The sequence below is a fragment of the Giraffa tippelskirchi genome, chromosome 3, assembly GCF_054371585.1.
Source record: "Giraffa tippelskirchi isolate mGirTip1 chromosome 3, T2T-mGirTip1v1.2.pri, whole genome shotgun sequence".
Classification (NCBI taxonomy): domain Eukaryota; kingdom Metazoa; phylum Chordata; class Mammalia; order Artiodactyla; family Giraffidae; genus Giraffa; species Giraffa tippelskirchi.
Window position 1 is genome coordinate 84,551,342 of NC_137277.1, and position 12,493 is coordinate 84,563,834.

Below are 12,493 nucleotides of genomic sequence, written 5' to 3' on the forward strand. Positions count from 1 at the left end.
AGTTTCCTTATATGTAAGCTTGGATTATCGTACCTTACAGGGTGATTTTGAGAACTAAATTAAATATGGATGTTTATGCCTGGTACGTGGCACTCAACAAATTTAACTGTATTATTAAGTAAAAGGAAGAGCAGTAATATAAGAACAAGAAAAACAAGTGATTAAAAGGGTATGGAAATAGAAGAATAGTCAGTAAGAAAAAACTATTTTTTATTTAAACTGGCTCCAAAAAGGATATTCAGAATGTTTTAGTACGTTGATCATTTGAAGGAAAACATTGATCTGGGTGCACGCATTCTGGTATGTTTGTGAAACAGTCAGTCTGGCTGCTTTGTAGTCATACCACAAATGCAAATCTGTAAAATGGCACATAAAAGGAAATTGTAGAATTGTTGCGCTAGTTATAGCCACTGTTAGGAGGCAGGTGTCGGGAAGTGGCTGGAGGGAATAGGCCTTTGATTTCTTGCCTTCAGGATCAAAAGCAGGACCCATCTAAGTCAACAGCTTTTTGAAGTGAAGCAACAATTCGGTGAGGAATTACAAAATGAATTCAGTGCAAACAGGAGGTTTGTACTTTTTTAAAGGCAAGTACACCTTCCATGGTGTAAGAATTTTCATGACCTGTCAAGTTAAAAGAGCTTAGGGATTATTTCCAAATACAGAAGAAACAACTTGATCTCTAATACTTAGGTTTATTAAGGTCAAATTTATAATGAGAATTAGAGAGCAGTAAAGAGCTCAGTTTATCAAAAAGCCCCAAGTTTCTCTGAAATCCTCTTCAAGCATGAATACCAAAATCTCCAAAGAAGCTGTTCTGAATTTCCTGACCCCGATGAAGGTGCCCGTTAACCTTGAGATTATTATAACAGAATTTTGGATCTAAAAGGTCATTTTAAATCATTTTGTTCAGCCATTTTCAGTTTTACTCATTTGCAAACCATCCTCATGAATTTTGCCATATCTGCATACCACTTGTCCTTTCTTTCCCCCTTAAAATTAACTTATTTTTTTAACTTTAATATTACAAATTTAGCCTTACGTCAGTAAAATCCCAGGTTTTATGTGTTAGTTAAAATTTTTTCAAGCACATGTTAAATGCATAATTAGTAAAAAAAAAAAAAAAAAAAAGTTCATCCTTGTGCCACCTACAGTCTTCTTGCTTTTGGGAACACCGGTCTAGTTTAAATCTTTCATTTTGCAAATGAGGAAAATAAGGCCCAAAGAGTTTAACTGATTGAGGCAAGAGCTCTCACAGCTTCATCAGTGAGCTTCATCAGGCCTAGACTGAGCCTTTTTTTCATTTGTCAATATTGTCACAAGGCAGGAATAAAATGATAAACATTAGAATTTTCAAGAGCACCCTCACTATTGTAACACAGTTGGCACTCCTTTGTGATTGTTCACTTGTTTCCCTGGCACCTTAAACCTGAAACAATAGAGGGTACAAATGCATTGGGAGGAGCACTGGTACGATAGTATCTCTTGAACTTGAGAACTGAGTGGGTCCCCTATAAAGAAAAACAGTTCTCAAGGAGCTCAGTGTTGATTCGTATTATTGATAGCACAGTGTTACTTAATCTGTATAATCTTAAATCTAGGTATGAATTCCTTGTTGTTCAGTTGCTAAGTCGTGTCTGACTCTTTGTTACCCCATGAACTCCAGCACTCCCGACTTCCCTGTCCTTCACTATCTCCTAGAGTTTGCTCAAACTCATGTCCATTGAGTCAGTGATGCCATCCAACCATTTTATCCTCTGTCACCCAAATCTCCTCCTGCCTTCAATCTTTCCCAACATCAGGGTCTTTTCCAGTGAGTCAGCTCTTTGCATCAGCTGGTTGGATGTTATATACAGCTAATATACAATTTTAAAACCAAAGCAAATTCATTAGATTTAAACAAAAATACAAGCTCAGTAAGTAATAAGCAACATTAATTGACATGACAAAGGATCTTATTTTGCTAATCTGAATCACAGCTTGAAATGTAAAATTGAACTCACTTCTCTGCTAGGGTTTTTTGGTGGGTTTTTTTGGCCTACCTTTACTTTGATGTGTGGGTTTATGACCTGGTTATCTCACTGCTTTCCCCTCTTCAGACTACCACAGAACGTTAATTTGAACTGTGTTGTGGTATCATTTGGCCTTCACTTGGCTCAAACTTCATATAAAACCAGACATAAGCCCTGAAATAATGAGAGTGTTCAGTTCAGTTCAGTTGCTCAGTCGTGTCTGACTCTTTGCGACCCCATGAACCACAGCACACCAGGCCTCCCTGTCCATCACCAACTCCTGGAGTCCACCCAAACCCATGTCCATTGAGTCAATGATGCCATCCAGCCATCTCATCCTCTGTTGTCCCCTTCTCCTCCTGCCCTCAATCTTTCCCAGCATCAGGGTCTTTTCCAATGAGTCAGTTCTTTGCATCAGGTGGCCAAAGTATTGGAGTTTCAGCTTCAACATCAGTCCTTCCAATGAACACCCAGGACTGATCTCCTTTAGGATGGACTGGTTGGATCTCCTCACTGTCCAAGGGACTCTCAAGAGTCTTCTCCAACACCACAGTTCAAAAGCATCAATTCTTCGGCACTTAACTTTCTGGTCCATGTGATCCATGTGATCAGATTGGCTAGTTGTCCGTGACTGTAGTTTCAGTCTGTCTGCCCCCTGATCCCCTCTCTCAGTGCCTACCGTCTTACCTGGGTTTCTCTTACCTTGGACGCGGGGAGTGTGCTTTGGTTATAAGATGGTAACCCAGATGGTTACTGCTGCAAATAAACCAAAAAGACTTAACATTTCTCATAGAAATTTCCAGATCCCTATGGGTCAACAGACTTGAGTTTTAGAAACACTGAACAGAGCTGAAGGACTTAACCTTCTGTCAGAAGACTGGGTTTCTAGTCTTGCTCTGCCCTCTGCTGGCTGTGTGGCTTGGGCAAACCCTTGTTTGCTACTGCTGCTGCTGCTAAGTCGCTTCAGTCGTGTCCGACTCTGTGCGATCCCACAGACGGCAGCCCACCAGGCTCCCCCGTCCCTGGGATTCTCCAGGCAAGAACACTGGAGTGGGTTGCCATTTCCTTCTCCAATGCATGAAAGTGAAAGTGAAGTCGCTCAGTCGTGTCCGCCCCTTAGCGACCCCATGGCCTGCAGCCCACCAGGCTCCTCCGTCCATGGGAGTTTCCAGGCAAGAGTACTGGAGTGGGGTGCCATTGCCTTCTCTGAAACCCTTGTTTACACAGCTATAAAATGAAGGAATTAATTGAAGACAGTGGTCCCTTCCAACCCTAAAGTTCTAAGCTTCTATAACTGTGTAACATTTATTAAATAAGATGTTACTTCTATAAATAATTGGGTATAAAGTATAAGGAAAGCTCATGAAATATTTGTTTTAAAACATCTGTCCGAATGTTTAAAACATTTGTTTCTGTATTAAGTTTATATTAAGGCCCATCATTTAGACTTGGTGAATTTTCCAAAAACAAACCTTTGTGAGAATTGCCTATACTTTCTTAGCAACAGCAGAATGGGGGTGTTTTTATTTTTAGAATTGTTCTGTATCTAGTTAAAAAAAAATTTTTTTTTTTTTTTTTGGCAAATATACTTCGATTCCAAACACATGAGTCACAAGAACAAAATGATTTGGGCTTTTTGAAAAAATCCTCATGTATAAAACAAGAAGATTTTAGTAAAGAAGCAATATAGGAGGGAAAACAAATGATTTTGAATTAAGAAAACTTGCTTCAAAATATTGGGAAAAGCATTTATTTAGAAGGAGTAAATTCTAGGGCAAGAACTACAGACTACTATTGAAATAAGCTTGGTTAAAGTTCCATGAAGTCTGATCAACATCAAGAGTAATCACCTATCTTTTAATCTCTATTTCTTATTCTTAGGCCTTCTAGCAATTTCTTTGTTTCTTTTGAAAAAGAGAGAAAGGGTACAAATTCCTGTTGGAATCATCATAATATCTGGCTGGGGGTAAGTTGGTAGCTTTCTGTTTGCTTACCTGTTCCCACATACACAGTTATTATTCATTCTCTCTCTTTCTCTCTCTCTCTCTCTCAACTCTCATTATTATAGGATTCCTGCTCTCCTTATTGGTGTTCTTTTGATAACTGGAAAACATAATGGAGAAAGCATTGACTCAGCCTTCTTTTATGGAAAAGAACAGGTGAGAAGAGTTTATTGATCTGTTCTTGAGAATGTCTTTTTAGCTGCTTAATGTGTTTTGCTATACTTACATTGAAATTAATTTTGAAAATTTATTCCAACTTATTGCTTATCACACTGGCGATCCTAGGTCACTTTGTTAACTTACACCTCAAAATGTGATAAATGTATTTACATGTCTATAAAAAAGAAAATGAAATTAAAAAAATGATTTTACATACCTCAGTCTGTTTTGGGGCTTCACTGGTAGCTCAGATAGTAAAGAATCTCCCTGCAATGCAGGAGACCCCTGAGTCAGATCCCGGGTCAGAAAGATCCCCTGGAGAAGGGAATGGCAACCCACTCCAGTATTCTTGCCTGGAGAATTCCATGGACATTGGAACCTTGTAGGCTACAGTCCATGGACTCACAAAGAATCAGACACAACTGAGCAACTAACACATATGTCTTTTTTAGCTGAAAATTATAAGTATTAGCTGTAATTACTTATCTTTAGTATTATCACCATAATAAGGTCTCTAGTTAAAGTACACTTGAGCTATATATTAAAGCAAACAAAAACTCTGATGTGAAGAAAAAGTCTATAAGTGCTCAGACAATAAAGAATCTGCCTGCAGTGCGGGAGACCCAGGTTTGATCCCTAGGTCAGGAAGATCCCCTGGAGAAGAGAATAGCTACCCACTCCAGTATTCTTGCTGAAGAATTTCATGGACAGAGGAGCCTGGCAGGCTACAGTTCGTGGGATCATAAAGAGTCGAACACAACTGAGCAACTATCACTTTCACTTACATTAGATTACTTGTAGGGTAAACCAAGGACATGATGCATAGTGGAAAGAACATCTAGACATCTCATTTGATTAGCGACAAACCCTAATTTCTCTGTAAGTACTTTACAATCATTCCATACTCTTCCTCTTTTTTAAGAACCACTGTTATAGAGCATTTATAACTATCGAGATAATGCATTTTCCACCAAAAAAGTGCCCTTAAGTCATCTACTAAGATTATCAAGCTGGGATTGTGAAAAGTGGCCTAACGTCTCTTTGCAATGTTGACAGATGATCATCACGGCAGTTACCCTGTTCTGCAGCATTGTGGTAGCTGGCATATCACTCATGTGTATGAACCGCACCTCCCAAGCAGGACGCTATGAAGGTTTCGACCAGTCTCAGGACCACAAAGCAGCAGAGCCAGGAAACACTGCTTTTGAGGACAATCCAGCGCCAATAAATGAACCTGAATCTTTTATAAGTTCTGTCCCAGAAACAAGTATGATCCTTAAATATAAAGAAACTTTTATATGCCTATATAGCATGTACTCTAAATGTTTTGTTTAAGGGAACTTCCTTGAAGTATCTTCAATATCACAGGTATTTGTAAAATGGGGAACTTGAATCATAGTCAATAATAGAAAGAGCTTACAAGCTCATTTATTAGATTCTTGTTTATAAATCTTTATGAGGATAATCTTTTGTGATAATAAGTCTAATCCTCAGACTTCTTTGGGCCTGAGAGTTTAGAGAAGAGTAACAACTGCGGGAAGGCTCTTTCTAGGAAACTAAGCATCTATGTTTGTTAACAGCGGTGCATCAAGCAAGCACCATCAATAAAATGAACTAAAGAGGCTTAACTGAAGCCGGGTTAATGGTAAAAGTTAGGAGTTGGCAAACTGCAGTCTGCCACCTGTTTATGTATGGCCCCAAACCTAAGAATAGCTTTTATGTTTTTAAAGGGTTGAAGAAAAAATTTTAAAAGACAAATATTTTATGACACTTGAAAGTTATATGAAATTTAAATTTGTATCCATCACATGTTATTGAAACACAGACATGCTTATTTACTTCTGTATTGTCTGTGGATGCTTTCATGCTGTATTGGCAGAGTTGAGTCGTTCAACAGACACCCAATGAACTGCAAAGCCTAAAATGTTTATTTATAGTGAACATATGTCCCTGTGTGAAAATATGACCCTAACCAGTGACTTTTTTAATGTGTTAACAGTTGTTATGGGGTTTGCCTCAATTCATGGAGGGAATTCAGCAGTAGAGTTTGCATTTTGGATTCATTGGTGCGTGGAGAGATTTCATAGACATAGACTGTTGTGCTGGGAAGTGTAAATGATGGCCTCTGTTTTGTTTAGAGAGTTTATAGAGTAGGGAGATGCCTGATCTTTAAACTATTAGTTGTAAATAGCAATAAGTAGAGAAAAAAGAGAAAAGGTTTAAAAAAACATTTTAACTGTCTTAAAAGGAAGAAGATCCCACATATCTCACGGCTTATATTGCCTGCCTTCCTTCCTCCCGTCCTTCACCATCCCAAACTGTAAGTAGGATAGGACGGGGGGTAGAAACAGGGATATGGAACCAGTCTGCCTGGGTGCAAGTCTGACTCTAGAACTTTATTATTTGGTCTTATGCAAGTTTCCTGTGGCTTGGTTTCTGTATCTGATGCTGATAACACCTCCTACACAGGGCTGTGGGGCCCACTACATGCGGCTGTATTTGGCCAAGTATTGATTTACATTAACCCTGCTTCAATCAGGCCTCCTTTAGTTCATTTTATTGGTGGTGTTCACTAATTTCTTTGTTAGATCCTTTGTGATTATAGCATCAGAATTTCATTCTTTTGAGTCCTCTTGACTATTTTCCCTTTGAAAATGGAAATTTAAGGATTATGTGTATGTGTTCACTAAAATTTTAAAAGCCACTTTTCTGACGTCTAGAGTACTTTTCTGATCACGCCCAGCATCCTTTCCTTCCTTGCCCTCTTTGTGGACTCTTACATTTATCCTATAAATCAATCTACTATATGTTTTCAGATAGGTTGTAAAGACCATTCACCACTCTCTAAGTCTTCTTCTCCTGCAAGTGTTTTAGAACTGTCCACCAAAGCCCTGTGAATGTGTGCAGAGAGTCCTAAACTAAGTGTCTTAAGCCCAGAGACTTTTGCTGCTGTCTTTACTGTCCTTTAAAAATAGCAAATAAACAATATCGTAGATATTGTTTAAACCCTGTCATCATCTCCAGCAGGATAACTAGCTGGCACCTTTTGTATAAATAAATAGAGAATCAGAAGACAGTTATGGCTTATCTCAATAAAAAACCTTCTGTAATGTTTATACCTCTCTCTCATCTTATCTCACTGCTTTATAATTGCTTTTTAAATTATCAGTATAACCCACTAGACTATAAGTGCTTTGACTGACTTGCCCACCATTATAGCCTCAGCACCTAGCATGGTATCAGGTTTCCTATATATGTTTAGTAAGATTTGTTAGATGAATGGATAGATGGATGGGTTGATAAGATATGACGTGATTTTCTGAAGCTCCCCTGAAAACTGCTATGGCAAAGTTCTTGTTTATTTGCCTATTCACTCATGTTCCTAGGAAAAAGGTTTTTAAACCTGTCTGGTTATTTTCCTTCCCTACAGTCTGCTCTCTTCTGCTTTGCTAATAGTATTAATACATAGCACATTAGATGTCCAGCCTGGCCTCCCCAAATCTCAGTAATCCAAAATAGTTCACTCCACTCTGCCCCTCGCTACACATTTGTCAGAGACACATGACTTGCTTGTAAGTGTGGAGTTATAATTGAAAGGAAAATTAACCTACTTTAATATGAGATCAAAGGTTCAGTTAATAAAAGAGAAGGCCATATCATCTCTCTTATATATGGAATCTTTGGGGGGAAAAAAGCTCAGATACTGAGAACAAGATTGGTAGTTGCCAGAGGTGGGGAGTAGAGGGTAGGAGAAATGGGTGAAGGAGGTTAAAGGGTAGAATGAAAAGATAATAAATAAGTGTAGTGTATTACTGAGCAACAAACAAACATATACACATAAATAAGAAGGCTCATGTTTGAAGGGAAAAACTGCTATATGTGTGTGTTCCCTACACATATGTCCTTGGAATGGGCTGGCTTTATATCTGTTTTCTTAACAATTTATCTTAGTGGATTTAAGCCTTCAAGTTTCTGAAGATAAGAGGCAGGGTCAGATGATTTCTGTGTTTTCTTTTCAATTATTCTGTGGCATCATTATCTTAAATTTAGAAAGATGTTTGTAATAGTTTTATTGTAGATGATAGTTTTTATACTTTGAAATCTTTTTTTATTTTTAATGACACTACTGAAAAATTAGAGCATATTATCAATGAAAGTTTCAGCCTATGAATTATGCCTTTTTAGCACATTAAGTTCCAATACAGTTTATCACTGAAGTTATTCTATTATAGTCCATATCAAGGAGCACCATGTCCATGTATGTGTGTGATGTTTTAAAGGACACTATGCAATTCTCTGACTATACAGAGTAAAATTACAACTCCATAGTAGGTGTCTCCGTGTGACTTCTGTAAACCAATCTACCTAAAAACCAGCATGAGAGTTTCAGCAGTATATATCTAAAAATAAAAAAGAATACAATTGCTTTTACTGCATCTTCAAAACTGGTAGGAGACATGTTCTTGAAAAAAGTGAGTTTTGAGCTAAACTTAGAAGAAGGTTTGGATGAATTCTGTGTGAAACTAGAATTCATCCAAGGAGTAGTGAAATCAAAGCTATATTTTAGGAAAGTGGTCAAATTCTTATTTCCCAAAACACAGTGAAAACTAATAACATAGCATGGATAAAAACATTTTCCTTAAAAAATAATTAATTAATTATGGGAATTCCCTGGTGTTCCAAAAAAGAAACCAGCTGGAGAACAAACGAAAACATTTTCTTTGTCTTGTACAAAGAAGAGGCAATATGTAAAGGGGCTGATCCTTTGTCTGACACTCCTTAAATGTTAATTTCTTTATAAGCACATTTAAATACTTTTTGATAGATACCCATTCTTTGAGGCTGTATGGAAAATCTCTGTGTGTATATAAATGAATTTGGGGATTTGTTGTTTTTTTGGGGGGGGGAGTTGTTTTATATGGCATCTCTTTACATTGTCCATTTTTTTGTGATTGGACTCTCCCATCACAACCTATATTTTATCTATATAGGTTGCTGCTCCTGCTCTATGGGAAATGGTGAATTACGCTGCCCATCCATGGAGCCAGTAGCAGACATGACCACCAGTGGGTCTGTGACTCCTTCATTTGAGAAAAGTAAGTGCCTCTAGGCTATGAGGATGAGCCTAAGGAACAAAAGATTTTTTAATCTTATGCCTTAAAAGAACTCTACATAAGATTTCTATAGAAGCTACACTGAGAATATTCTCATAAGATGGAAGAAAGTACAAATAATACAATAATTGTGCATAGATAAGGTATTCATTATTTTTTTTTTATTTGCATGGAAATTCTCCAGTAAATTTAACCCAAGTAATAATTCCAAGAAGTTTGCCCTAAGGATCATTATTTTTCTCTCTGGCATCTCATTTTAGAAGCTGAGACTTTTCCCCACTCCATTCCCCCAGGGCCAGGACTAATTAGTTAGTGCTTAATTACATTTTGAATCCGTATGCTTTAAAATATGCCCTTTCTTATAAAATAATAAAAATCTTTAAAAGTAATAACCTTTTGACGTATAGACTAACAGACTGAAATCACATTTATGGTCTGAATTTCAAATTATTTAAAACAACTGAATACATGTAAATTGCAATGTACCTTCAGTCAATTATGCCTATTTTTTAAAATCAAAGTAGAAAGAGAAACCCCAAAAAGTCCTCTTTATGATGGAGCATGTCAGCTGTTTTGCTGCCAAATGTTTTTATATTTTAAAAATGTTGTGAATATTATAAGAAATGATGCATGCTAATCACTTAGCACAGTGAGTAATGTACAAACTAAATGCTTATTAAACATGGAAGCAGGGACTTCCCTGGTGACCTAGTGGTTAGAATTCTGGCCATTCACTACGGTGGCCCAGGTTCAATCCCTGGTCAGGGAAGATCCCACAAGCTGTGCAGTGTGGCCAAAAGTAAATAAATAAAAATTTAAAAATAAGCAGAGTAGCAGCAGCAATTGTAGTTATTGTTCGGGCAGATATTGAGCCTTCACTTACATTCAGCAGGAGACCTCTCTTGGTATCCAGTTACAGTTTCAAGTTTTACTTGTGTGCCCCTTTTCTAAAGCTAATATTTATTTACATCAGAATTCCCAAGGCTTTACTCCTTACTTTTTTCTTCCTACACAATATACCTAATAGTAAAGTCCATTGACAAATTCAACATGTGATTTGATTCGTCAGCCCCAGGTGGGTTTTTTTTTGCCCCCAGAATCCCGTTACAATTTGCTTATGTCATTTCTCCATTAATATGCTGATTCCTGAAAAAAACTTTTAAATATAGGAGCTTCTTAGATTTTCTGATCATATTTTATGAAAATAAATATTTCAGTATGTAAAAACACAGATAAAAGATAGTAAGATGGATATTATGCATTTTTATAATATTTGTACATAATATTTTAAGACTAAGTTTATTATATACACAGCTAGAATTTTTCTACACCAAGATATACACAAATAATTGTTATAAAACAAGATCATACTGCATAAACAGTTTGGCGGCCTACTTTGTTTTTGCTTTTAACCTTTTTTTTTGTGAACTTTAATCCATGCCATTAGCTATTATGTCATACCATGTTTAATGCTTGTATATGTTCTTTTCTAAGAAGAGGCTTTAAGAAATACAATTTTTGTAAGCTTGAAGGTAAGAGCTGTAAAATTGTGTTTTTTAAGCCCTGACTTTTTGTAATAAGACTGTATGTTAGACTAGCATCAGTTTTGTAAAAATGTTTTCTCCTACTTTTGATGCCATTGATATAGTGGAGCTGAGGTAGGAAAATAAAGATTTCTTGTGAAAGGCTTCTCACTTCTCTTTTCGGCCAAAGAAAAGTCATGCTTATGATTTGGACTTGCTTCCATATGCAAACAGAACAAAGTGTATATTTTTTATTCTGTTCCTTAAAGGTCTTTTCTAAGCAAATTCTAAACTCTTTAATGAAAGGTAAGTGGTAAATTTGCTTTGCTGCTAGCCAATATAGGATATTCATACCAAGAGGTAGATTTATATAACAGGAGAAACTTGTTATTAAATTAGCCTTAAAAATCTGTGTGCACGTGTGTGTGTGTGTTACACTGTTGAATAATTTAGAAGGGAACTATTGCATATATTTGTATTTTTTGGATAAAAACACTCTACAAGTAGAACTCTCCTAAAACAACATGAAGGAGCCTTCTTTAGATTTCATCTAAAATAATATACTGATTCTGAGCTGAGAATGTGCATATGTAGTGGTTTGCTTAGGAAGTCATTATGAATTTAAAATGCATTCAAATAAAAAGCTCTGATTACAAATTGTTGTGCTTACTGTTTTATAGATGAACATTGTGTGAGTCGCTGTAACTCCCAGAGCTGCATATTAGCCCAGGAAGAGGAGCAGTATCTACACAGTGGAGACCAGCAACTGACTCGACATGTGTTGCTGTGTTTACTTCTCATTATTGGCCTGTTTGCTGTAAATGTTTCTTCTGATTTTGTTTGGGAGCCATTTCTTTAAATGTTTGACAAAGGTTTTTTCCAGGCATCTGGGAGAAACTTGGTTGCTCCTTCCCAGGGGAGTCACAGCACGAGCATCTCCTAATCATGAGCTAATGTTTTGGGAGGAAGAAGAATGAGTAATTCACATTACTCTGTTGCTTAAGTGCTTCAGTAACTCACTTTGCTTTGAATACTTACTCCTCCTATGCTCTGAACCTAGAATTTTGGGTAAAACCAGTTATCTCCATGATGTATACAGGGCTACTTGGTCCTAAGTTATTCCTTGACTGACTTCAGTAGATAAATGTCTACATGGTCTCTCAGAAGATAGTCCTCAGATAAATAAACTTTTAAAAATAATTTTACATTATGAAAATAATACAAGCACTTCATACAATGGATACCATAGAGAAAAGAGGAAAAATATCCATCATACTACTACCTTCTCTTTTTTAATATATTTTTCATCATTCTAATAATACATACAGATTTATGTCCTGCTTTGTGACTTATGTCAAGCATTTTCATGTTGCTGCAAAAGTGTTCTAATTGTTAGTTTAAATAGCTCCTCAATAAACTATAGAGGATATGCGTTACAATTCACTCAATCATTTTCTTATGGATTGTTCGTAGTTTTTTAGAATTCTCTAATAAATATCTCCATGCAGTATATTTCCTTATCATAGATTCTCAAAAGTTGGGAAACTTGGATTAAATAGAATAAATATTTTTGTGTTTTTGGATGCATTCTACTAAGTTGTTTTCCAAAGGAGTAGCATAGGTTTGTAAAGTACTCTCACTGTTATAAATTTTTTACTTGATAGTTCTATAAGTGAAATATAGCA

General features: G+C 36.5%; 1 protein-coding gene across 6 annotated transcripts in view; it reads left to right on the forward strand.

The window, feature by feature from the left end:
- The window catches only part of GPR155 (G protein-coupled receptor 155), a 41,261-nt gene that overhangs the window by 18,767 nt on the left and 10,001 nt on the right, over positions 1-12,493 (forward strand). For 4 of the 6 annotated variants that reach the window (XM_081584603.1, XM_081584600.1, XM_081584601.1 and 1 more), the window contains 5 exons: positions 3,891-3,975; positions 4,078-4,168; positions 5,228-5,438; positions 9,163-9,267; positions 11,489-11,625. In XM_081584603.1, coding sequence (XP_081440729.1) covers positions 3,891-3,975; positions 4,078-4,168; positions 5,228-5,438; positions 9,163-9,267; positions 11,489-11,625 — 629 coding nt within the window. Of the gene's footprint in view, positions 1-3,890; positions 3,976-4,077; positions 4,169-5,227; positions 5,439-6,419; positions 6,492-9,162; positions 9,268-11,488; positions 11,626-12,493 lie in introns of all 6 variants that reach the window. The other 2 variants (XM_081584602.1, XM_081584599.1) reach the window with 1 other exon arrangement.